At 44.3% G+C, this 25,314-nt stretch overlaps 4 protein-coding genes across 7 annotated transcripts in view; 2 read left to right on the top strand and 2 right to left on the bottom strand.

Moving 5' to 3' along the window:
- Positions 1 to 220: 220 nt before the first annotated feature.
- LOC141544195 (transmembrane protein 198-like) lies at positions 221 to 5,822 on the bottom strand. 4 transcript variants are annotated; one of them, XM_074270084.1, is made up of 5 exons: positions 4,904 to 5,822; positions 3,316 to 3,543; positions 2,193 to 2,774; positions 1,512 to 1,663; positions 221 to 1,402 (listed from the first exon to the last, which is right to left on the bottom strand). In XM_074270084.1, the coding sequence occupies exons 2-5, from the start codon at positions 3,488 to 3,490 to the stop codon at positions 1,265 to 1,267; spliced, it is 1,047 nt and encodes a 348-aa protein (XP_074126185.1). In that variant the 5' UTR covers positions 3,491 to 3,543; positions 4,904 to 5,822; the 3' UTR covers positions 221 to 1,264. The 4 variants fall into 4 exon arrangements, with proteins under 4 accessions (XP_074126185.1, XP_074126182.1, XP_074126184.1 ...); XM_074270081.1 differs by having other exon boundaries at positions 1,512 to 1,666; XM_074270083.1 differs by having other exon boundaries at positions 1,512 to 1,666; positions 3,316 to 3,507; positions 4,904 to 5,037.
- A 534-nt stretch (positions 5,823 to 6,356) lies between these two features.
- Positions 6,357 to 11,396, top strand: DNAJC14 (DnaJ heat shock protein family (Hsp40) member C14). The gene is given in 8 exon segments (XM_074270077.1): positions 6,357 to 6,495; positions 6,828 to 7,024; positions 7,026 to 8,274; positions 8,932 to 9,038; positions 9,312 to 9,431; positions 9,770 to 9,930; positions 10,349 to 10,451; positions 10,590 to 11,396. Coding segments are annotated over 7 exon segments (2,106 nt in total). The 5' UTR covers positions 6,357 to 6,495; positions 6,828 to 6,884; the 3' UTR covers positions 10,816 to 11,396.
- Positions 11,397 to 11,701: 305 nt separating this feature from the next.
- Positions 11,702 to 14,107, bottom strand: ORMDL2 (ORMDL sphingolipid biosynthesis regulator 2). Its single transcript, XM_074270086.1, has 4 exons — positions 13,936 to 14,107; positions 13,054 to 13,348; positions 12,786 to 12,937; positions 11,702 to 12,204 (listed from the first exon to the last, which is right to left on the bottom strand). Exons 2-4 carry the CDS (start codon positions 13,225 to 13,227, stop codon positions 12,069 to 12,071), a joined length of 462 nt encoding a protein of 153 aa, XP_074126187.1. The 5' UTR covers positions 13,228 to 13,348; positions 13,936 to 14,107; the 3' UTR covers positions 11,702 to 12,068.
- A 177-nt stretch (positions 14,108 to 14,284) lies between these two features.
- Positions 14,285 to 25,314, top strand: part of SARNP (SAP domain containing ribonucleoprotein) — a 38,102-nt gene continuing 27,072 nt past the window's right edge. Inside the window, exons 1-4 of the mRNA XM_074270085.1 lie at positions 14,285 to 14,379; positions 22,461 to 22,560; positions 22,861 to 22,907; positions 23,191 to 23,258. Of these exons, the coding sequence (XP_074126186.1) occupies positions 14,344 to 14,379; positions 22,461 to 22,560; positions 22,861 to 22,907; positions 23,191 to 23,258 (251 nt within the window). The 5' untranslated portion in view covers positions 14,285 to 14,343. The remainder of the gene's footprint in view (positions 14,380 to 22,460; positions 22,561 to 22,860; positions 22,908 to 23,190; positions 23,259 to 25,314) is intronic.

Consider the following 25,314-nt stretch of genomic DNA (forward strand, 5'->3'; position numbering starts at 1 on the left):
CCATCTGGGGGCAGCTAGGCGGCGCAGTGGATAGAGCACCAGCCTTGAATTCAGGAGGACGTGAGTTCAAATGTGATCTCAGACACTTAACACTTCCTGGCTGTGTGACCCTGGGCAAGTCACTTAACCCCAGCCTGGGGGGGGGGGGGGAGGAAAAAAAAAAGAAATAATTCCATCTAAGAAAAAAAGAGGAAATAGGGAAAGAAGTCTGGAGCACCTGTTCAATCTTCAATGTTACTTTATTTACATACACCATCAATATCTCTCCCCTCCCTCTGCCCTGGTATCCATTTGTATTTCCTTTATGTCATGGGGGGAAGTTTATGGACACTAGAACAGACTGGAAATGTTAGGACAGGGTTAGTGGCTGGAGTGGAGGTGCAGTTAGCATGTTAGTGTCCTACAGGGCTGAGGGCTGCTGGCATCTGTCAGTCTCCCATTTTGCCACTCTTATACTTCCTGCAGCTCTTCCCAGAGTTGCCTCCTTCCCTTCACCGAAAGGAGCCAGCAAGGAAGGGGCAGAGTCTAAGTGGACTCTGACCCAGCATATACAAGCAGGAGAGGAGGGAAAGGAAGAAGCACCAGGGAGGACAGAGCTCCCAAATGAGGTAGGAATGGGGCTCAGGCACTGGAAGTGTGGGGGAGAAAAGAATATTGAGTGTTAAAACCCACTCCCTTCATTAGCCTGAGACTTGAGGAGTCAAGGAGAGCCAAAAGGGATCCTTCCCTTCCTTTTCTTCCCAGAAAGGAGTTATATTTGTCTTTAGAGATTCCCTGATTTTTCACAGGATCTTCAAAAACTTTTACCCCATATTCCCATTTTGAGGCACAGGATTTGGGTGGAACAAAAGGAAGTTGTGTTGAAGGGAGAAGGGTCCTTCCAGGGTTGAGGTCATGGTTGGTTGGGCAGTAGTATTGAGTTTTAGGGGTGACAGAAAATTCCAGGAATATCTCTATAGTTTGAACAGAGGTGAAAATTTGGTTCTTCCACCCCCTTTCTCCTTCAATCTCCCTCCAGCTGTCCCCAGCTCCACCCTGGCACATTCTCCTTCAGGGTTGGGCTAGACTACATTTCATGCCCTCTCCCTCCACCCCCAGAGGAAATATGCATTTCCATATTTGTTTATCATTGGAAAATTCTACCTCTTTTACCCAAGCATTGCCCACCTGGTGCTCTGAACCTTCTCTCTAAGGCACAAGTGTAGGGTGTGTATGTGTGTGTGTGTGTGTGTGTGTGTGTGTGTGTGTGTGTGTGTGTACAGGCTCAGGTTTGGTTGGAGCGAGTGGGTATGGTGAGGGGCACGGTGGAACCACAGTCAGAGTCTACGTCCAGGATGGCATGATGGGGAGTACCCACAGTGCTTGGCCCCAGCTGTCGATCCCGGAGACTCTGAAGATAGCTCTGTAGGGCAAGTAAGAGCAGGAAGAAAAAGTAGGGAAGGGAGAGAAGGGCCGAGGTCAGAGGGCCTGGCTCTTCCTATTTTCTCCTCCCACCCTCCCTTCCTACTTACGGGTGCCAGGCTGTCAGCTGGGCTCCGGGCTCGGTGTGGGACCTGTCGACGGTAGCTGCCCTCACTGGCTGCTGCCCCAGAATTCTGCTGCCACTTGGCCTCCTGCTGGCGGATCCTAAGAAGCTGGAGGCCCTTTAGTCGATGACTCAATACTGCTTTGGAAGAAATAGGGATTAAATTGAGACTTTTTAAAAATCCATTCCAAACCCAATCTCCAGCACTTCGGGGAGATTCTCACTTTACTTAGGTTAAATATCCATTTAACCTACATGCTTCAGTTAGTTCCAGGATGAACTACCCATCAACTTTCTTCTGAGATTTCCTTCCTTTTAGATTTTTCTTTCTGTTCTCTCTAATCTTCCTTTACTTCCTATAAAACTTTTCATATAGGATAATCCCCTAATAATGATAACTTTCCCTATTCCTCTTTTCTAAAGTCCTATCTAATCTTTAGGACTTCTATCTTAGCAAATTCTACGCTCCTACTGCGCGACAGTAATACCCTTCATTTTGTCTCCTGATGACCTTTGGAAGCTGCCTTCACCAGGTGAGATGGTCCCAAGCATCCTTCCCAAATATATGTATTCATTTCCTCCCTCTCCCCAAACCAGGCATTTGAGGTCAGGAATGAGGTAGCAGAAGAGAATGGGGAGAGAGTGTCATATCAAGAGTCTAACTTACCATCATCATGGCTCCTGTGTTCCTCGGCTGTGAGTCTCCACTGAGCAAGGGCCCCAAGTGCCCCCAGGGCAGGCCAGGCACCCAGCAGGGCCCAGCTGTACCAGCAGAGGGGGGGCAGGGCGGGCAATGCCTGAAGCCGCTGACCCAGACGCCCACCTAGTGCCAGCCCTTCCAGGAAGTAGTCAGCACAGCCTACCAGTACAGCCGCTCCCAGGAGGGCTGTGCCTAACACGGTGAAAGGTCGGGGCCAGCGGAGGGTAAGCAGGGCACCTAGAAGTGCCAGTCCCACCAGGCCCCCTGTTGGCACCCAAGCGGAGGGTGGTTGATAGATGGGCTCAGTGCCCAGGAGGGCGCCTGCCCCCAGGGTCAGGCCCAGCAGGAGACCTGTCAGGAAGAGCCCCACGCTTCGGACCAGCATGGTGACCAGCCCACAGAGGAGGCCAATGCCCAGCGCGATGCCCGCGCTCACCTCCAGGCTCAGTTGTGTCTCCAGCACCCGCTCCTTGTGGCACAACAAGAAGATTACCAAGGCTCCGGAGAGCAGCCCGGACAGGAACATCACCGCCTTGAAGCATCGGTAGCCTGGGGGGGGCGGCACCAGATATCAGGGCGGGACCCAAGGGATGGGCAGGGAGACAAGGCAGGGAGAAGCCAGAGCGGGAAGGAATGGGAGGCATGGGACAGGTGTTGCGGGGAGGAGTCTTTGTGCAAAACTTGGAGGCATGGGCTGGCAGCCAGGAGAGAGTGTTTACAGACTCAGGAACTGGTAGAAAAGGCAAAGAATGGGATGGAAGCCTTGCTGAGGGGGGGAGGCATAAATGGGGAAGGCACCCTCCCTTATAAGGCAGAGAATTCAGTTTAGGGGAACAGTGATAAGGGAAGAGAGGATGCCATGAGTGTAAAAGGTGGACAACAGCCAGAAGGACGGGAAACATTGGGAAAGGCAGAAGAAAGCCATCAGTGAAGCAGAAAAGTGGAGAAGAGATGTTATGAGGTGTGATTACTCTATTAGTGTCATACATTAGCGTGATACTGAAAGAGAAAGATAGCAATGGGGAGAGGCTGGCAGACTGTGGCAGCTCCTGCAGGGATGCAGCTGTGGCCTTGTTGCCATCTTCCTCACCAAAGCAGCAGTAGATGACTCCAAAGAAGCAGCAGAGAGCACAGGCCAGTGCAGGACCCAGCTCAGGGTTGTCTTGGGGCTCCAAGACACACTGTGGTTCTGGAGGCTCCGGGAGTTGCTGATTAAAGAGCCTGGGGTCCGAGGTCACAGTCCAGGAGGGTGGAGCCTGATCCATGGCCAAGGTGACCAGTTCTGTTTATTCACAAAAATTGGAGGGGGTTGGGCAACCTGTAAGGAGGAGCAGGATCTGCTCAGAGAAACCCCTGAGTGGCCTTATTGGCAACTCAGAGGGCCCTGAGGGAAGTCTTTCTAGTTTAACTCTTCAATCCATTTATCTGGAATTCATGAGTAGGCAGCGTGGTATAAGTTAGCATTAGATTTGGAATCTAAGATTCTGGACTTGAACTGTCTTGAAACAGTGAAACAAAATCCTGTGCTAACCTTGATCACTACTTCTGTGGGATTTAGTAACTCATCTGTAAATTGAGGGGAATGAACTGGATCTTATGATCCTATTAAGCAAGCTCTGGATAATTTGGGAGGGATTGATGGATATTGGAGTAAAATCAGACTTCAGGTCGTTTTTGGGGGGTGGGATGGAAATGGGAAAAAGGGCCAGGAATGCTGGTTGTGGAGAAGTTTTTTTTATTAGCTTTTCGATTAGGGTTTCCAGAAGCAAGTTCTGGAAGAAAGATTCAATCTGTGTTAAACCTCCAACTCTGCACAGTATAAAAGGGTTGGAAGTAATGGGGGGAAGTAAAGAAAAATGATTCATGGTGGTGATAGGGGGAGGTCCTAAGCATCAGCAGCTGAAGAGAAAAAAGTTAATAAAGGAAAAAAGTGATGAGAGAGAAGGAAGGAGAGAGAGAGAGAGAGAGAGAGAGAGAGAGAGAGAGAGAGAGAGAGAGAGAGAGAGAGAGAAGGAGAGAGAAAGAGAGGAGAGAGAAAAAGGAGAGACAGAGACAGAGACAGAGGGAGAGAGACAGAGAGAGATAGAGATAGAGAAAGACAGACAGAGATAGAGACAGAGAGACAGAGAGAGACAGAGAGAGAATGAGACAGAGAGACAGAGATAGAGACAGAGACAGAGAGACAGAGAGAGAGAGAGAGAGAGAGAGAGAGAGATGGGGGGGAGAGAGACAAGGACATAGTCTGATAGAGTAGAACTACAGACCTTGTAGCTTTTCGGAACCTTGTCCAGGATCAGACCCTGGGACAGTGTCGGAGAGAACAGCGCCGTTGCTCTAAGGTCCCCCTTCCTTCTCGCTCCTGTCTGAATGGGCGCTCTGCCCCCCTGGCACCCCATCCCTCTGACCAACTCAGGAAGGCATTCTTCCCGTCTCCCCCCTTGCCAGCACATTGTACAGGTTGGTAGAACTAACGAGTTTCCTCGAATAGGGACAGAGTTAAAACGGGTTTGCATTGGGGGGCACTGGGTCTGGAAGAACGTACTCCTTCCTTGCATCAGAGTTCTCAGCAAGATGCAGAAATCGGAGCCTCCAGCTCCCGACTTCCCAACCCATCCCCCTTCCGATGTCCGGGGCTTCCATCCGAGCACAGGACGGGGAGTGGGGCAGCGATTACTCACCGCCCTGCTTGACCCCGGGGACACTTTCCTAGACTCCCAGTGGTAGGTCGGCTCGGACGCCCATGGGTGGTGGGCGGTGGGGTAAGTCGTTCCTTTGGTAGCACTCAAAACTCCTGCTCTCACAGTGCGGTCCAAGCCCAGGCAACTCAATGCAACCAGCTGGGGGGAGGGGGGAGGGAGGAAGGAAACTAGGAGCTGCGGTGGGGGAGGGGGATGGAGTGCTGGTGTGTGTGTGTGGGGGGGGGGGGGAGTGACATCACGGGGCGGGCCTAGCCAACCCCACCTCCGGGGGGGGGGTAAAACTGGGAACTCACTCCCCTAGCTGGAGTCTCGAGACCCGAAACCTAGTCCAGGAAGTGTTTGGAGAGGAGGGTGTCTCGACTCTCTAGGACAAGGGACTCCAAACACACTAAGGGCTGCTCCTTTGCTTCCACACCCCCCGAAATCTCCGCTGGGGTCCCAGCGCCCCCCAACTCCGGCTTGGTTTCTTCCACTTCCCGGAGAATTGGAGTATTGTCTCCTGGAGAAAAGGGGTCGGCATCCTGGACCCCGGACAGTAGTCAAGGGTTCGGGGCGCCGACGGGGAGAGGCGGAGACTGGGGTATCTGGAAGCCCTTGGGAGAAAGGCTCAGCCTGGGGAACGAAAGTTCTCTAGGGGGAGAAGGGTGGGGGCTTCCTTTCCTGGGGTCAGAGGACTTCAGCCTCTGGATCAGACTCGCACGTTATGCAAACCAGAGGCGAAGCCGGGGTTCCCGCACTCCAGGCTCGCGCGCTGACCTCCCCCCGCCGCTCGGCGCGTCCTTTCCGACCCCGGCCTTCTCGGTAGCGCGGCCTGGAAGCCGGGTCCGGAGGGAGCCGGGGAGGGCAGGGGCAGCCAGAACCGGAGTGGGGACCGGAGGCACGCGGGCGGCCCCGCTCCACTCGCTAGCTTTCCCCCGCCCCGTCCCGCCGGCCTGGCCTGGGCGGGGCTGGGAGTCCCGAGAGCAGCGGGGGAGGGAGGATCAGTGCTGGAGTCCCAGAGGCTGCCAGAGGATGGGCCGGGGGTGGGTTCCTCGCCGCCCATTTCCTAGGGACATAAAGAAGCCTAGTCCTCCTCGGCGGCGGTCTGGGGGCGGAGAATGGGAGAAATGAGCAGGGCGGGATTCCCCTCCTTCTGATCCCGAGGGGAAACTGAGGCATGGGGGGCGGGGCTCTTTGCTGAGCCTTCCAGTCTCTTCGAAGGTTCGGAAATCGCAGCTCTCCGGTTCCACAGTTGCTTGTAGCACCCGCCCCCTTCCCCCCTACCTTCCAGGGCGGTACTGCGCTCTGAATTCCAGATTGCAGCTCGGGCGGACTCGGGCCCTTTAAGGGGTGGGGTTTCTTGCCAGCACGAACTGCCTCTCGCTGGATCTGACACGCGCGTGCCCCAGACCAACCGCTGTTGCTCCTCCCTTCCCTGCCGACCCCGGAAGTGAAAGTGTGCGGAGGTCGGCAGCAGCGGGGACGGAAGACGGAAGCGGAGCGTGAGCGGGAGGCCGAGCCGGGGGAGCTGCTCTTGTAGCTCCCCCGGGCTCCAGACCTCGCAGGAAGGAGGCCGTTACTGCCGCTGCCTGGTTTGTCTCTCTTCGCCCCCCTGCCGCTTTAACCCCGGCGTGAGAGCCGGCCTCGGGTTCGGGGGCGCCTTCCCCCCATCCCTCCGGCCCTGCCCCGCCCCTCCCTTCTCTTCCCGCGGCTCCCCTGCTTCCTCGCCCTCTCCCGTTAGGAGCTCTTCCCCTTGGCGGGTTTCTCTCTTTCCGCGCGTGTGTGAGGCTCTGCCCCTCTGCTTTGGCGGAAGGCTTCGTGATGGGGGACGGAGGAGAGGGTCGCGGTTCCTGATCTTTGGCAAATGGGTCTGAGCCGGGAGTAGGTAGAAGCTTCCCAATTTGACGCCTCCCTTTTGTTGCAGGCACCTGAAGTCATCATGATGGCTGTGACCTAAATTCCTTCAGGAAGCCCCGGGGTCATGGCCCAGCAGCACCCCGGGGAAAGAAAGCTATACAGGGCACCCCAGAGTGGCTCTTCAGTTTGGACTTCAGGGCCCACTGTGGGCCCCGACAAACTCTCATTCTCAGGATTTGGGGACTCGGTGGAGGCTGCACCCAATGTATTGCCTTACAAGACATCCTTGTTCCACAAATACACCCCCCGAGAGCCCCACTCACCAATCGGATCCAAGCCAAGGCACTCCAGGGGACCCAGGACCCCTTGGGGAGGGAGAAGAGCTCGATCAGACTGAAGCATCTTCAGAAGAGGAAACGGGAGTGGACAAGGAGCTTTCAAGGGACAATGGGGCTGGGGACCTGGAGGACAGGGACTCTTCCATCCCACCTGTACCATCCGCCTGTAATTGTCAGGGAGCTCCCAGTGTTCCTGAGGGGCCTTTCTCTGAGGGAGGAGATGGTTCCTTTAGTAACTTTTGTACCTGCTGTACCCCCCCAGCCTTGGGGGAAGATGAAGATGATGAGGAAGCGTCCTCCAGGGTTCCCAGTGACCCTTCTCCTGTGTCCAGTGGAAAAAAGCCTCCACCCAGGAGGCAGCGGCATCGTATGCCAACCAAAGAGGAGCCTAGGGAGAGTGGTCGAAGGGACCCCCGGGCCTCTGGCCGTCACCGGCCTGGCCGGAAACGGAGCCAGGCAGACCGGCGTCGGTATTTGGTGGTGTGGGGGTTAGAGGAACTGTACCGACTGGGACAGAAAGGGTTCTGGTGGCTAATTGAATTGTTGGTGCTAGTGGGGGAGTATGTGGAAACTGGTGGGCACCTTATCTATTCTTGTGGACAGTTGAGAGGCAGTGATCTTGATCTGCTTCGGGTATGGGTGGGAAGCTGGGTGGGGCAGCTGGGGAGCTGGGCTCAGTTGGGGTTCCTGTGTCTGTGCCGGGGACTTTGCTGTGGGGCAGGGCTTTTTTCCCACCTGCTCCGTCTCCTGTGTGCTGTGCTACTATTGGTTCTGGCCTTGCTGTTGGGCTGTCTTCAGCTGAGCTGGCGAGTCTTAGTGTGTATGGGAGATCGATTGGGTTGGCGTGCTCAGGCCACCTGGCTCATCTCCAGGCTGGATTCACCTGCTGTGCACCGATATTGGACTTACCTCAAAGAAAGCAGGACATGGCAACAGTTGGTGGGGCTGGTGCAGAGGGGTTGGCTGGAGATTCCTTGGGTCAAGCAGAGGATCAACAGGCAAGGGGATAGGCCAGCATCTAGTGGGCGATACTGCCAACCTGGAGAGGAGGTGTCTCGGCTCTTGGCTATGGCTGGGATCCCAGAAGATGAGCTAAACCCCTTCCAGGTTCTAGGGGTAGAAGCCACAGCATCAGATATGGAACTGAAGAAGGCATATAGGCAGCTGGCAGTGATGGTAAGTAATTCCCTTGTTCCCTGTCCCATTTTAGTTTTCTTCTGGGAAGAGAGAATGGGATGAGTGCGTGTAACTTCAAGGCAGAAAGTTGTGGGGGGAGCACAGTTTAATTCTTGGCAACTCGTCATTATTGCCCCAATCGGTGGTTTAGTTTCTTGTCTTGTTCTACTAGTTTTTAAGGAGTCATTCAGCCACATTGCCAGTGACCTAGGTGATCAAGCAAGGGAGGCTTCAACTCTTGGAAATTTAGTCTATTGGTATTTCATTTTCATTGAGATGTGAAAATAATTTGGAATAACAATCAATGGGAAAAGAGTGAGAAAAGGGGAGGTGCAAAAAGGATTGAGCTTAAAGGAGAAGAAGTTAAAGAATAGGTAAATAGGAGGTTTCTAAAGGAGATATGAAAGGGAGGAAGATGGTCAATACTTTGCTTGTTCCATTGGGAGGGAATGAAAAATTAGTAAAAAGACAGTTTAAGAAGCAGGTTTAGGCATGATATTTTCCATTCATCTTGAGTTATGAGAGTATTAGATAAATGAACTAGAGTTGTCACATTTTTGGGAAGCATTTTTACTATATGTGGTTTTCCCAACTTTCATCATGGAATCATTTTAGCTTCGAAACAGGAATTTGATTCTTCACCTTTTTATTTTGTAGGTTCATCCTGACAAGAACCACCACCCCAGGGCTGAGGAGGCCTTCAAAGTGTTGAGGGCTGCCTGGGATATTGTCAGTAATCCTGAGAGACGAAAAGAATATGAGATGTGAGAAATGGAAAAAAAAATTGCTAAATGAGGGTGGAATGCGTCAGAGGCAGAGAGGGCCCTGTGGCTGGGGAGAGTAGGCTGTTCCTTGACTTCTGTTGCTGGTCAAAGAGAGAAGTATGGTACATCTAGTGCTGGAAGGGATCCCAGAGGCCATCTAGTTTAATCTTATTTTAAAGATGGATAACTGAGATCAAAAGATGATTTACCCAAGGATTTTCTTATTTTTCTGGGAGTGTCCTGAGGTTGTACCATACCTCTTTTTTATCCCAGGAAACGAATGGCAGAGAGTGAGCTGAGCAGGTCAGTGAATGAATTTCTGTCCAAGCTGCAGGATGAACTCAAAGAGGCCATGAATACTATGATGTGCAGCCGGTGTCAAGGGAAGCACAGGTGAGAAACGTGAGGGGGGAAATGTCAGAGATGGAAGGGCAGTATAGCTTAGAGATAGGACAGTTGAGGCTTTCCCTTTAAAGCTTTTTATGTTTTTTTTTTTTTTTTTTTAAGGATTTGGAGTTAGTGGTTGTGAACCAGAGAATAAAAAGACCTTGGGGTTGAGAGATGTGATTTGACTTAAGCAAAGGGAGAAAAAAAACTTAATTATTAATTAGAAAGGAGTGGAGATCCTGGATATATCTAATGAATGATATAGTAACAAGTAGTTTGTTAAAGTCAAAATATGCCTTGGCTACACTCAGGGTTAACGTGGGGGTTTTTGTGTTGGATGACAGGAGGTTTGAAATGGATCGAGTGTCTCAGAATGCTCGATACTGTGCTGAGTGCAATAAGATGCATTCTGCTGAGGAAGGTGACTTCTGGGCAGAGTCAAGCATGTTGGGTCTCAAGATCACTTATTTTGCCATGATGGATGGAAAAGTATATGACATCACAGGTATACGTCAACCTTACTTCGGGGGTTAGAATGTGAGTAACAGAAATATCAGAAAATTTAGTTGTCTACATTAACATACTATACGGTACTAGAGTAGATAACGTGGAAACTAGTCTTGGGGGGGCAGTTGGGGAGGGGTGCAGTAGGTATAGAGTATCACTGGGCAAGTCACTTAATCTTGTTTGCCTTAGTTTCTTCATCTGTAAAATGAGCTGAAAAAGGAAATAACAAACCATTCTAGTATCTCTGCCAAGAAAACTTCCAATGGAGTCATGAAGAGTTGGACATGCCTAATCATTTGACTGAACAATTGTCTTGGGAAGGGCTTGGACATATGTTTACATAGGAGGGAGCCTAGGATATTGATTTGGGTTGTTGTGAGTCCTGTCGTTTGATCGATTTCCTCCCATGTTTGCAGAATGGGCTGGGTGTCAACGTGTGGGGATCTCCCCAGATACCCACAGAGTCCCCTATCATATCTCATTTGGGTCCCGGATTCCTGGTCCTGGTGGGCGACAGAGGTAAGTAGTGTTTTTTTCCTGTTTCAGAGAACTGACTTTACAGAATTGTTTAATATCCTAGTGCATCAAGATGTACTGACTTAATACTTAATCAGTAAAATATCCATGTATCATCTCACCACAATATTTTTCTTGTAGAGCCACTCCAGATGCCCCTCCTGCTTCAGTTGCTGACCTTCAGGATTTCTTCAGCCGGATCTTTCAGGTTCCCCCAGGCCAAATGCCCAATGGAAATTTCTTTGCAGCTTCCCAACATGGCCCTGGGGCCACCCCATCCTCCAGGCCAGACAGCTCCACAGCACCCAAAAGTTCAGAAGCCAAACCGAAGCGTCGGAAAAAAGTCAGGAGGCCCTTCCAGCGCTGATGCCCTGTCTCTTCCTCTTCTCCACCCTACCCAGCCTTAGTGTCAGGGAGTCATAAGGGCTGTGTACAGCATAGGATGGAATTTGTTTTGTTTTGTTTTTTAAAATTTTGAATATTTAAAAAGTTTCAAGCATTAACTGTTCACTCAGTGACTTGTGGGAAGCCACTGAATCCCCACTCCGGGAACTAAGAACTGAACCTTGTTTGATGTCAATACCAAAGAAATAGTGGGGTGGTTGGCAGGAAGGGCCCTTGCCTAGAACATGGCTAAGATTGGGGTTGATGATTATTTTATGGGGGACAGAGCTCTCTGGATTTGGAGGGCTTTTTACATTGTCTCTCTTTCTGAAGGCCAGGATGATATTCATTTTGTATTGGGCCTTTGGACCCTGTCTTCTACCATCCACATTAGGAGATAAAGCAGAGGTGGCAATTAGTCCTCACTTTCAGGGTGGGTAAAAGCTCAGGACCATTCAGGGAATGGGAATGCTGCCTCTTTCTATTCTGTGGTTCCTACCTAACCTCAGGGTTGTTTCTGCAAGTATGGCTGATTTGACAATTAAAAAAAAAGAAAAGAAAAAAGCAGACTCAAGTCCCCATGCCCTTGGGTGGATCTAGGAGGCAGAACAAGCAAGTTTGGTGGTGGTGGTAGTGGGGTTGTCCCCAGCTATCCTTATGTAATCAAAGATTTTTTTTTAAGTTCATATTTATATGTACATATCTATTTAAAGCCAGGGGATTTACCTTTCTATAAATACAACTGGCAAGGTATGCCTACCTCTTTTGTGTGCCCACTTCCCTGATCCTGTTCTCTTTGTGATAAGGTTTACTAATCTGATACTATTTGTTGAGTAGGGACAAAAAAATTTTCAAAGAGCCATGGGATATAACACAATAAGAAAAGGATTTATTTTAAATTTGAGATTAAGAATGTAGTTTTTTCTCCCTCACCTCCCACCAAATACTGCTGACTACCCTAAACTTAACATCTGAAAAATAGCTTCTGTTATAAAGAAATATATAGCAATGATAAAAAGATTTGGAAAAGAAAAACTAGTACCAGACAAGAGTGTGGGCCCAGCCCCTATCCATCTTACTTGATTTTAAGGAACCTGCCCTTACTTGCAGGGGAGTTGTCCTTCCACTGCCCCCAAATTCATCTCCCTGGGGCTGACAAAAAAGGTCACTCGATCCTCAAGTATTGACAGTACTTTGTCCTTCCTTAGCCTGCACCTAAGTGATCATTGTCAAATCTTAGTACTTATTGATTCCAAAGAGACGGACACCATGAAACTGGGGTAACTTAGGTAGTAGTACGCTGAGTAGTGAAGCAGTATTGATGATAAAGTGAGCAGCATCATATTTGGTGTAGAAGCTTGCCAAGAGGTAGCTAGGAGAAAAAGAACACAATACTTTAAAAAAAGACTGGCCTCAGCTGCTCTGACCTCTTGTTCTTCCTAAAGTTGCCTCCCAAGTCGGCGACTTTTTGTTCTTTCATTAAAATGACCACTCTACCTCAGCTAATCCTAATTCCTAAACTGTTGTCACATGAACATTTCTCTTGGTTAGAGAAGTTTATAGATTGAACAAAATGTATGATCAATGGAAAATGAAGGGTCAAAGCTATAATACTGCAAATGTCCATTTGTCTCTGATGTTAACCCCCACCCAACCCCTTTACATCAGTTACACCTTCATTTGTTGTTCACTTAAAAGAGTCTTGCATCACTGAATTTAGGATTTAGACTTTTCTCAGATCCTTCTATTCCCATTGCCACCACAGGGCGGCAGCAAGCCTATTTATAGCTTTCAGTACTGAACTGAATACTGTCTACCCTCCCAGCATGGTTAGATCATGAGTTTATAGAAATTTTAGCCCATGTAGTGGTGCCTTCTGTTTAACAAATCCCCTTGATTATATAGGCCACCCCCTACTCTACTTAGCTTCTCCCTCACCCTTTTGGAACTCACAGCACAATGGGAGAAATACTGAGGAACTTTCTGGAGGAGGTGAACTGGAGCCCATAGTCCATCTGCTCCCAGTGTGTAAGGAGCCGGGCCTTGCCTTGATCGGGGGTCTCAAAGGGTGTCCCCTTCACAGTGTGCAGAAAGACATACATAACCTGGGAGGGATGAGAAGGTAGAGGACATCCTTTTCAACTATGGATTTGAGGCAGGTGGACAAATCCCCAAGAAGTAAAAAGTCTTGAGAGAAAATGGATTTAGGTTGGAGGCTCACCAGGTTATGGATGACATTGGTCAAAGTCCAGACTACAGGGATGCTGAAGAAGGGGATGCTGAGTAGAACTACATGCAGGAGGCCTACAAGGATGATATAGGCAAGCCAGATGCCCCGGCTGTTCATCACCCTTGTGTTGGGGTTCACCTCGCTGTGGGCCACCCCCACGTTCATCCTGTCACAATAGCGAGTTTCTTTGGTCGGCCTCCTTCAGTTACCGGTTTGGTGACTGCAATGAACCTTGAACTTAAGGGAAGGAGGTGGAGAAGCCGCCTCTCTTCTGGTACACCGAAACCTGAAAGATAGAAACATTTCCTGGGATGAGGAGTATTAACTTCTTTAGCCTGAAGGGAATGACTTTGCCCAAGGAAAGGAGCCCCACAGGGTCCGGCTGGGGAGGGGGCGGCATAAAGACGAAGCGAAAGTGGTTGGAGGTCACTCCTGTTCTAGGGGTGGCCCATTCTCCAGTCCTCTGGGTTGGACTAGAGAATCGGAAGAGGCTCGTCCGAGGGGAGGTGCGCGCAGGAGTACTCGAGAACAAGCCTTCTGTTCTTCGTCCGGGGCTGCCATGGACGACAACCACGGAGTGGCTACCTGCTCTTTGCCTCGGTATTTCCGCATATCTTTGGAAGTTACGAGAATACGTTTTGGGTAGTCCGACTGCGGGGGCAGCCGGCGCTCCGGGGGCGCTTCCCGGAAGGGGCGTTCAGACAGACCTCTTGCCACAGGCCAGCCGGCAGCCCACGCCCGATCCCAGTCGCGTCCCGAGTTCCAGAAATCCTCCGGCGGTAGCCCGGGGCCCCATCCCTACCCCTCAGAGTTCTCCTTCATGGTTGTCCTCCTCCCCCTCGGACTTGTTCCCTCATTCGCAACTCTGCTCACCTGGCAGCTCCAAGCGCCACTCCCGCCAGCTTCAAGTTGGGCTACTTTTCCTTCACCTGTTTTCTGGAAGCAGCCGGGCCCTCGAACTGTTCCCCCATTGGTCCTCCAGATCCGGCGCTGCAGTGATTCATTGGCCACCTGTTTTGGTGTTCAGCGTTTCGGTTAGCCAGCCGTCCCGTCACTCTGACTGGAGTGAACCAATTCTTCTCCAATCCCCTTCGCAGGCAAACCCTCGCGTGGGGGGAGGAGGAGCCATGCTGGCGATCGACGAATGAAAAAAGCTGATGGTGTAGAGTGAGAGTATAAACAACGACTATTGGGTGGTGGTGACCCTCTGAGTCTCGGCGGGAGCTCCGGAAGGCGGAGGCAGGAGGAGGGGGCCAAACTGGGGGCGGAGGGGGTGACAAGATGGCGGCGGAGACGGTGGAGCTTCACAAGCTGAAGGTACCGTGAGGGGCAGAGGCCCGGGCATGGCTGGGGGCCGAGCTCTACGAGGTGACCGGTGCCTCCCTCTCCTCATTTCTTCTTCCAGGGCTTCCCTGGCTGTTGTCTTGCTCCTTTTCCTTGTTAGACTGCTCCTCTCTGGGGCCTTCCTCCTCCCCCTCATGCTGGTCTCCCTCTCGTTCATTCCCCCTGCCATCTTTCCTCTCCGGTCGGGGTGCCCCTCACCTTACGGGTCCTCCCTTTCTGTTTTCTGCCGCCCCCGCTTTCTCCTCCCCTTTCTCAAGTGTGTAATTCCCTCTCCTTGCGGGGACAAGGTAGCACGTCAGTGCTCCCCTTGCTTCCTGTGTCTTACGTCTCTGCCCCCGACCTCCTCTGAATTTTCCACCCTCCCTCCCCCCCAGTCTTTCTCTTCGCCAAGTCCTGGAATCCTCAGGCAACTTGGCTTAGTGGCATCCCCGTATGTTGTGTATCTGGGCGGTTTGCAAGGACGACTCAAGGATGCCTTCAACGACTTAGACGATGCTAGGTACCTGAGTCCACCCTAGATCCCAGAAGAGCCTTGGCGTTAAGGGACCCCCAGCATCCCCTCGTCTCACCTAGGGACTTGGTGCAGCTCCACACCTTCAGTGCCTTAAGAAAGCACTGGCACCTCTCCAGAGTACAAGGAGGTTTTCCTTCTTCAAGAAATGTTTCTTCTTGTTTGCAAGATAGTGAAGGGAACTGGGAAGCGTTTGAAAAACCTAGTTTTTCTTGTTCTTGTGTTATCCTCTGGGGAGTACGGGCTGCTTGACTCAGATTTAATGTTTTTCTTGGAGGAAAGAAGTAAACGTCTTTTAGATAAAAGAGAGATTGGTTGCTTTTAGGTATTCGTTTAGAATTTGGCAAACAATTCTGTCACAGTGGTCGATCACTTTATTTTGGGAAACTTGAAATTGCTAATTTAAGCTAAAAACTGAGTTTATTTTATTATATTGTAAGTGCTCTAAAGATTTGCAAAAGCTACATCACCAGGCTCATTGATGCTGGTAGTCTAAACATATCTTATTGGGGGAAAAAAAATGTCTGTTTTCCTAGATATACTCTGAAATAGCTTTACATTTCCATACCACATTATTTTACTTTCCCTCCACCTTTGGACTGATTGCAGGCATTGATGTCTATTTTAAAAGCACATGGATAAGGAGCAGGAGAGGAGCTTGTCCCTGTGGTATAGGAATTCTTAACTTTGACTGTCACCAACACCATTAGCAGTTTGGTGGAAGCCAGTTTTTAAAGTAATGTATTCAAATGCATAAAATGTATCCAATTATATTGAAAAACAGCTATCTTTAAAACAAGTTCACAGCCCCCTCCAGATTAACAGCTAGAAACAGCTGAGTCTCTTTAGGTTTTGAAATATTCTCTCACCTCTCAAAACATGAAGTTTGGGTTCATTACTTATCTTGAGTCCTCTTTTATTTGCCCTTTAGGAGGGCTTTTTAATCGAGGGGGTGGCTTATGTGGGTATATTTCAGAGAGCCCATGAATTTGGTTGGGGGGGGAAATGTCATCTTTTCACTAATCTTTCACTGAAAGTTAGCATTTCCTTCACTTATATAAAATATTTTGAGGAGTCCATAAGCTTCACAGACTGCTGAGGTGTCTGTGACGGGGAAAAAAAAAGTTAAGAAGTCCTGCTTTGAAGCTCAACATTTTAATTTTTCTATTTTTATTATAAACTTTGGAATTTATGTGTCAATGTAGTTTTCTTTAGGGATAAGGTGTTGAGATTGGGTGGGAAAAGTGACTAGCTTTAATTGAGTTTTAAGAGATAACTGAAAAAGAATGATCTGAACACCCTTTTATTTGATTTTCAATTTAAAAAAAGATTGTTTCAAGGGGCATGCAGATTTCATATTAATATTCAAATTTCATCTTTGGCCTGTGATTGGGAAGACCTGAAATGAAGACATTTGGGGATTAAGAGTCCTTCTGTATCTGTAAAGATTTAGTAGCCCTGGCCTTGTTGGGTAAGACACACAATCTCCCTGGGCCTCAGTTTCTTCCTCTAAAATGAGGGAGCTAGACTTGATGGCTTCTGATGGGTGCTTCTGGTTCTAGAGCTGCGGTCTCTTGATTACCATTCTCCCGCAGTGATTATTTATTTTGACTTCATCCCTATTGACTTTAAACTTGTAAAAAAATGTAGAGAAATGCAACCTTCATAGATAAACTGACAAAAGAGCTGAGTACTGGAGAGAAATGATTATTGAAATACAGGGATGGGAACTGGATCTGTGATTTCATTGTCATAGTGGTTTTCCATTAATTCTAGCAGCTTCTTGGCTTGTCTTTCATAACGTCTTGACTACAGTTCCAGCTCCTGGATGAGGAAACTCTCTCTTCTAATGCAGGTTGGCATCTCCTCTGCAACTTAGAATTGCTTAGAGCGCTAGGAAGTTAAGTGACTTACCTAGGTTCTCAAGCCACTGTTTCAGAGACAGGACCTCGGGTTTTTCTGAGATGAACTTGTATCAGGTGCCACACAGATAGGAAGGTAAAGTCAAATTATATCATGGGAATTCATTTAAACAGCCCAATGTTTAGAGTAGCATCGACTCTGGAGTCAGACTTGGGTTCTTAGCCTACCTTTGATGCTTTTAACTTGTGTCATTTTAGGCATGAATCACTTAATCTCTCTGGGCTTCAGTTTCCTCACCTGTAAAATGAAAGGGTTAAACGTAGATCACTCTGAGGTCTTTTCCAGCTCTATATCTTTGGCATTTAAATTCCTTATTTGGTTTCTGCCCTTTTTCAGAGTTTTATATTTTAAGAGCTACTTTTGATAATTACCTAAGTAATTATGGATTGATCGTTCTGTAGGAGCATTGTAGATGTTATGGAAGAACACAAAAGAATTTATAAGTCGAGGTAAAGTACCTGTTTTTGAAATGTATTATAGTTGATGGAAACATGTCCACATATGAACTTATTTGAAAAGAATTTTTTTCTTTTCAGGATGCTACATTTTAAAAGGATATGGACAATTGTTAGCGTATGTCTATATGATACTTCCTGGTTTATGTTCTCAACATTAGGGTGAGATAGCTAGTGTTAACTATTATTATTTCCATTTATTGATGAAGAAACTGAAGTGCATGTTATTGGATTTGGTCATATGCAATATATGAATTCTGTTCTGACTTCATGTCAAATTTTCTTCTTATTCCATATCACCTCTCAAATTAGAACATGTCTATAGTTAAATTAGCTGAATTGGTGAAAGGTCTGGAATCCTTGTCATTTAAGGACTGCTTGAAGGAACTAGGTATGTTTAACCCAGAGAAGGGAAAAAATTTTGATTTTCGATAACTATTGTCAGTTTTTTTTTTTTTTGGGGGGGGTATTTTATTCCATAATCATTACCTCAGGTCTCTTTATTATCTCTCCCTTCCATCCACCAATCAATCCCTATAACAAAAAACAGAAGCAAGTAATAATAGTTCCAGTATATATTGTATTCCACATCAATCGTTACCATCATTGTGTTTATTAGTTTTCTAAGACAGAGTTCATTATAGTTCATAGTTAAACTCCTTTTTTACTCATATTTTCCTTTACGTTAATATTCATTCTATATATAATCTTGTAGTTATGTTTTCTTCATTTTGAATCAGGTCTTACAAGTTTTTTTGATTTCTTGAAATTTTCGTATCATTTCTTACTGCAGTTTTTCATTATGTTCACATACCACAATGTGTGATGGTTTCCATTTTCTTGTTAATAATAATAGCTGGGCATCTATGTAATGCTTTAAGATTTGCCAAGTATTTTATATATAGGATATTTGAGGCTTACTGCAGTTCTAGGGTAGGTGCTATTCTATTACAGTCCCATGTCATGTAGCCATTAAATACCCGAGTCAGTATTCCAGCTCCAGTTTTCATGTAAGTCTGTTTACAAGACCACTTAGCTGCTTCACAATACTGCCATTTATACTTAGATTCTTTTTTTCACTGATTCCCTTGGTGGTATTTGTCTGATAGCAGTGTAGTATGTTAACACATTGGTATATATTTTGATATTTAGGATGGTTAGACTACTTCACAGTACCACCAACAGTGTGCTAGTCTTCCCAAAGCTGTTTACTGTTTCTGTAGGTGTAAGGTGAAACCTTTAGAATTTTAATTTGTATTTTTCTCACATACTAATTGAGTTAGAGCAGTTTTTCATCTTGCTTGATCATTTGCTTTCTAATGAAACATGTTTGTAGCCTTTGTGTGGGTATACTCATAGTTTTTTTTTTTTTTTTTGAGAAGTGGCCCTTTAAATATTAAAGGGGTTGTTAGGTGTTTTTTTTTTTTTTTTTTTTTTTAACTTTTATTTTTGTGTCAAGGACCCTATATGGATTCCTCAGAATAATATTTTTAAATGCATTAATTGAAATATATAAAATAAAGGAAAATCAATTAACTTAAGGTCAGACTATTTCCTTCCCACTCCATCTTCTTGCTCTGGTGGCCAGATCTAGGATCAGTGAGAAGTTTCCTGACAGCAGGTTTCTGTTTAGTGTAAATAAAAATTTATTAATTAAAGCTGTTTAAAAATATTTTGTGACTTACTAAACTCCTTGTCCACTTAAGGTTTTTGAACAGAGATCGAGATGGATTGTCTTTCAGACTTGCACCGAACATTCCTATATTGGGTGTAAGGTTGAACTAGTTAATCTTCAAGATTTATCTCAACTGTGAACTAATAATTTAATTAATTTTGAACACAACCTAAATGCTAACAAGTGCAAGATTATTCTATAAATTAGCATAACCAGCCATAACATTAGTAAATATTTTTGAGTACCTACTATATATTATAATATAGCACATAGAAGACTTCAACATCTAGTTGGAGAGAGAAGAATGAAAACACGTGAAAACCTTAATAACAATTCACTATTACAATAAGATGTTACTGATTAACATCCTTTCCTGTAGTTATGCAGAAAATTGGTGAAAGAGGTCAGTTAAGGGACAGATCACTTAGGATGGAGGGAGGGGGTGGGGATTTGAACTTCATCTAGACTGCTAAGTAGGATATATGGAAAGTGTATTGTAATCAGATCTTAGCAGAAATAGAGGTAGAAAATTGTATTAAGGATTGGGAAGCGATAAAGGAAGTGATCATTATAGATTCTGGCACATTTTTTCGGTTGTTGTTTGCTTTTTGAAGGGGCTGAATTGACCTACCTGCTTTCATGGTTCTGGTCCTAATTTCTTCCCATATTTATCAGAATTTCTATATGCCTACTTTACTTTTTATGCATCTATCTTGACTGATTTTTCTTATTCCTATCAGCCACCCACTAGAAACTTTTGGAAAGTAATATTGCCTGTATGGCAATTTACTGCAGGGGTAATTGTTATCCTGGGATAAAATCAATATTTACTTTATGTTAATTTAATGCTTATTGGTGCCCTGACAGCCAGTGTCTTAAAATCAATAAACTGAAATGAAGGCTGTACCTGTTTTCCAGTGCATCCACACTTACACACTTATTCATAGAAGTCTATATATATAATGCATGCTTAGATAAGGAATGAATTTTCTGTTTATTATTCCAAGAGACCAAAAGAATTAAGCAAGAGATTTCAATTAGTAGACTCTTAAACATAACTTGAAGAGCGAGGTTCATGTCTTCTAGGGCCTGAGATTATATATATCTTTCCCCAGGGAAACTATAGTTAGTACACTGTAATTTGCTCAGTTATTATTATTATTTTAACCAAATAATCCAGAACAATAGAGATAATGCAGAAACAGATTTTTTTGTTTACGTTACATTTTTAAAATGTATGAAGTTTTTAAATTAAGAAATTTATTTATTTTTGCTTTATGATTATTTTCATATACTTGGCAGCACAAGTACCTCTAGAAAAACTTGATTTTTTTTTTCTTTTTTTTTGGTAAAAATGTAAGTGAAGAAACTAGAGATTTATGGTACCACACAGGGATATGAAATGTAGGTTGGAACTTTATTGAGGTCATTTTAATGTTTTGAACCTATCCCTTTAAATAATCCTACCACAGGGCATAATAACCCAAGGAGATCAAAGACTGAAATAGTTCCAATATAATAGGAAGTTATCATAGCGGCATTTTTTGTGATAGCAAAGAACTGGAAACAAGATGTCCATTTTGGGGGAAATGACTGAACAGATTCTGGTAATAATATATTATATGGCAAGAATTGAGGAATGTGAAGATAAAAGATAAAAACATAGGAAGAATTGTTTAAAATAAGCACAATCAGAAGAATAAGAGACACTATGATGGTAATTTAAATGAAAACCTCACTAAAGAGCTTAGGAATGGTTTTAGAGAATAGATAATGAAACATATGCCATTTTCTGGCTAGAGATATACCAGAGCAGAGTATTTTATATATTGTCAGATGTGATTGTATATCTTTTTTTGTGAGGATAGTTCATTTCTAAAAATGGATTAGATGGTATTTCTAAAAGTAACTTTATAAGAATAAAACATATCAATAGAATTTTAGTTTTATTAAAAAAAATTTGTTTTTGAAGATGTTAGGAAGATGGATTAGCTTTGTTAGCCAGGTGGTTGAATAAGATAAAGATAACAGAAGTTGGATTGTCTTTCATTTTTTTGTACAGTTTATCTTGGGGTGGTAATCTCACCCCCAAGATAAAGAAATGATTCTGTGTGTGTGTGTGTGTGTGTGTGTGTGTGTGTGTGTGTGTGTGTGTGGTGTGTGTATAAATGTAAAACTATATAAGTGATACGTTTTGTTTTTTATACCTATGTTTCCCACATAATGAACTTTTTTTATAATAGCTTTTTGTTTTCAAAATATATGCAAAGATAGTTGCAAAACCTTGTGTTCCAAAATTTTCTCCCTCTCTCCCTTCCCCTCCTCATCCTTCCCCTAGATAGCAAGTAATCTAAGCAATGTATCTCCTCCTCTTAATCTAGGAAGCCTATATTTTTAGAGGAAGTCATCCATTTCACTTAAGTTATCAAATTTATTGGCATAAAGTTGGGCAAAGTAACTCCTTATTATTTCTCTAATTTCCTCTTCATTGGTGGAAAGATCCCCCTTTTCTTTTGTAAGACTAACAATTTGATTTTCCTCTTTCCTTTTTCTGATCAGATTTACCAAAGGTTTATCTATTTTATTGGCTTTTTCATAAAACCAACTCTTGGTTTTATTTATTAATTCAATAGTTTTTTTACTTTCAATATTAATTGATTTCTCCTTTTAATTTTTGTATTTCAAGTTTGATTTTTGGTTGGAGGATAGCAAGTAATCTAGTACATATTAAGCATGTGTAATTTTACTACACATATTTCCACACTTATCAAGCTGCACAAGAAAAATCAGATCAAAAAGGAAAAAAAAATGAGAAAGTAAGCAAACAACAACAAAAATGTTGAAAATAATACTATGTTATGATCCACATTAGTCCCCACAGTCCACTTTCTGGATGCAGATGGTTCTCTAATGCAAGTTATTGCGAGTAATGAATTTTTAAAAGAAATAAATGTTCAGCGAAACTGGTATAAGAAAAGTCTGATATTTTATGCAGCGTTCCAAAAAAGTATAAGATACATTTTTTTAACCTCTTCTTTGTGGCCAAGTTTTTTTAACAGCATTTCATATCTACATTTTTACTGCTTTTTTTCTTTCCATTTCTGTTGTCATTGTATATATTATTTTCCTGGTTCTGCTTACTTCTCTTTATGTTACTTCACATAAGTCTAACTGTACTTCTCTGTTTTCATCATTTCTAATTGCAGTCATGTGCTGTGATTTGTTTAACTATTCTTCTATTGATTGGTATCTACTTTATCTTCATTTATTTACTGTTACAGAAATGCTATAGGTGGGGGGTGGGGAGACTTAATTTTTATCATTAATCTCTGTTTGGTGTATAGCCAGTAATAGCATCTTAGATAATTCTAAATTGCTTTCCAGAATCATTGAACTAATTTAACTTCTTTAACTCTACATTAATGGATTAGCTCTCTTTTTATCTACTTGGTGCATCTCTGGGACTAAAAAATTTCTTATATTTTCCTAGCTTGCTGAGCTGAAGCAGGAATGTCTTGCAAGAGGCCTGGAGACCAAAGGAATTAAACAAGATCTCATCAATAGACTCCAGGCTTATCTTGAAGAGCATGGTAAGTGTCATCTGGGACTTGAGAGTAACTTACATATGTTTTTCCCCAAGAAAACTATAGGTATTTGGTATATTTTGATCAGTTACTTTTACACCAAGGAAGAGGAGATAAATCCAAATTAGAGATAATTGCAAAAATGATTTTTAAAAAAATTTGCTTTACAATGCATTGATTTCCATTTCAGGAGATCTATATCATTCATATTGATTTTTGCTTAGGCTAATACTCAAATTTTATTTTTCTCTCTAAAGATATAAAGATTAAGCTTTGCATTACTATATGTGTTTTCATTTTCTGTAGCTGAAGAGGAAGCCAATGAAGAAGATGTTCTGGGAGATGAAACAGAGGTAAATTGGAAAATTTTGATATTCTTTAGTGACCAGTTAGTGCCATGTCATGGTTCCATGACTTTACTATTAGTCTGTTTTGGAATAATCTTTACTTATTGGAAGGGCTGTTGCTTTTCCTGAAAATAGTCTTAGAGCTGGAAGGCACATAAGAGATGACTTGGTGTCCAATTATGAGAGAAATATGGTAAGGGGAAAAAGTTCCAGGGGTACTCACTGTGGCATTCTGAAAAACTTTTTGCTGATGAATGTTTCAAATTTACTTTGTGTTAACTGATTTCAGGAAGAAGAACCAAAGCCAGTAGAAATACCTGTCAAAGAGGAAGAGCCTCCAGAAAAAACTGCTGATGTGTAACTATCTATTTCTTGTTCAACTCCCTTTAAAAATTAGACTATGGAATTAAGGCAGTTTTGATTAAGATTGAGTTTGATGGCTCTTCTTATTTCTCCAGAAAAGCATGTTTAGAATATATGAGGAATGGACACTATATTGTCTCTTTTTTGTAATGCTTTCCACTCCTGAATAGACTGCATGTTTTCATTCCAAATTCATGGTTATAGAAAAGTAAAACAATTTATTCCTAGGTCACAGAGTAGATATTCATTATTCAGGTGACTGATATCTAGGCCTGTAGTGATGCCTTTAAGCTCTGCTTTTCTATTGGGAACAGTGGTAGGTGAATACATAAATGTTCTCTGCTAGGACAGAGTAAGGGAAGATAGTTTTGAGGAGAAAGGAGATCTATATCTATCTTTTTAATTTGTAGGGGAGGTCAGGGCACTAGAGTAAAAAATGGATCTCAGTTTACTTAAATTTTCTTAGCAAACTTATCATTACTTTTTTTTAAAGGATAGGTTGTCTTATTTTCCAAATACCCTTTGGGGGCTTCATCATATTTAGAGCAACTTTAATATCTTTTTATTTCAATTGAATCTGCTTCTTATAACTATTGCCTCTGTTATTTCTGTTAGTCTAAGTTAATTGTAGATTTTAGTAGTTAGAAATGATGTTTGAGAACTGTAGTGTATCCATTATCCTTTGGACCAAACAGAATGGTTTTTGTCATTTTTTAATCAAATGATTTTAATTCCTAGAATTAATGAGGTTAGGGCGAGGGAAATTTGAAGACCTATTTTCAGATTATATGTGTTTGCTTGAAGCTCTTTTGGACTAACTTAGCTACACCTGGACTACAGGTGCCAGAGTATTTATACCTATAGATTGTGTATAGCTTTATTTATGAATATGGAAAAAAAGAGATTTCTTATTGGAACAGTAATGATTACCCTTGAGGCCAACATTATGATGTCTTTTTACTGCATGAATTTAATTGGGTAGAGGTGAGTTGGAGCAGAGAGGAAGGAAGCTTCCTCTCTGGGGTTCCCTTTCTACCATCAAGTACTGAAGTGATTTGTACATCAAGATTGGAATGTAGAGGAAGTCATTAGCCTGTGTGTGTGTGGGTGTGTGGGTGGAAGTGAGGAGGGGGCACTGTTCTTTTAATGGCGTTGGACTTCAAGTAAGACATTAAACTTCTGAGCTCTATATGCCTACACTGGAGGAAGTAAAGTGAAGTGAAGCATGTGTGTTTAGGTGAAAGATCTCCAAATTTATAAGAGAATGATACCATGTAAGAATGGTTTAAAGCAGCTCCCTTTATCTTAACTTTGGTCTAGGATTCTCCCCAGATGCCCTACAGTTTCTAGTTTGATTAACTGGGCACAGTTAAATAGGGCAGAGCTAGGTTATAGTCAGCAGGGGGCACCTCTTGCCTAACTCAGAGTATAGGGTGTTCTGACAAAAGGGTGGAGGGGGGGAAACGAGTTCCTGTTCCAGAATTGCTTCCTCTGAAAATGTCATTAAACCATTACTACCTTTCAGGGCATCAAATGGGAAAACTGTCCAGGAGACTGGAACAAAAGCCGCCCATGCCTCTAAATAAGGGACCTTAATGAGGCTGGTTATGACCCACGGTTTTATGGGAGTTGTTTGGTGGAGCGTTAATGCCCTTCCATTTATCCTGGGTACTTCCGAACTTTGTCTCCCGCCCCTCTGGTCCCCCGCTTTTGTTTTCTCTCTTAAACCTTTTGACCAGAGACTCAGCCATGTTTTCCTAAGACAAACTGACCTCCGCCTCCTTCCTTCTAACTCCCTTTGGCATTTTCATTTGTCCCACTTCCAGGGTTCCAGCTGGAGTTGTAAGCCTCTGAGAAGTGGAGCATACATATGAGTTGTGATGTCAAAAACAATAACTGGTATTGAGAGAATAGTTATTAGATTAAAAAGGAATGGAAAGGTTCTTAGAACAAGGGTAATGATCTTTGGTGTATTGCTATGCATGTTTCTTTTCAAATTCCTAAAAAAAGGATCTTTTCTGATTTTAAATTATTATATCTTATAGTCTGC

Source organism: Sminthopsis crassicaudata, chromosome 5 (assembly GCF_048593235.1).
Source record: "Sminthopsis crassicaudata isolate SCR6 chromosome 5, ASM4859323v1, whole genome shotgun sequence".
NCBI lineage: Eukaryota > Metazoa > Chordata > Mammalia > Dasyuromorphia > Dasyuridae > Sminthopsis > Sminthopsis crassicaudata.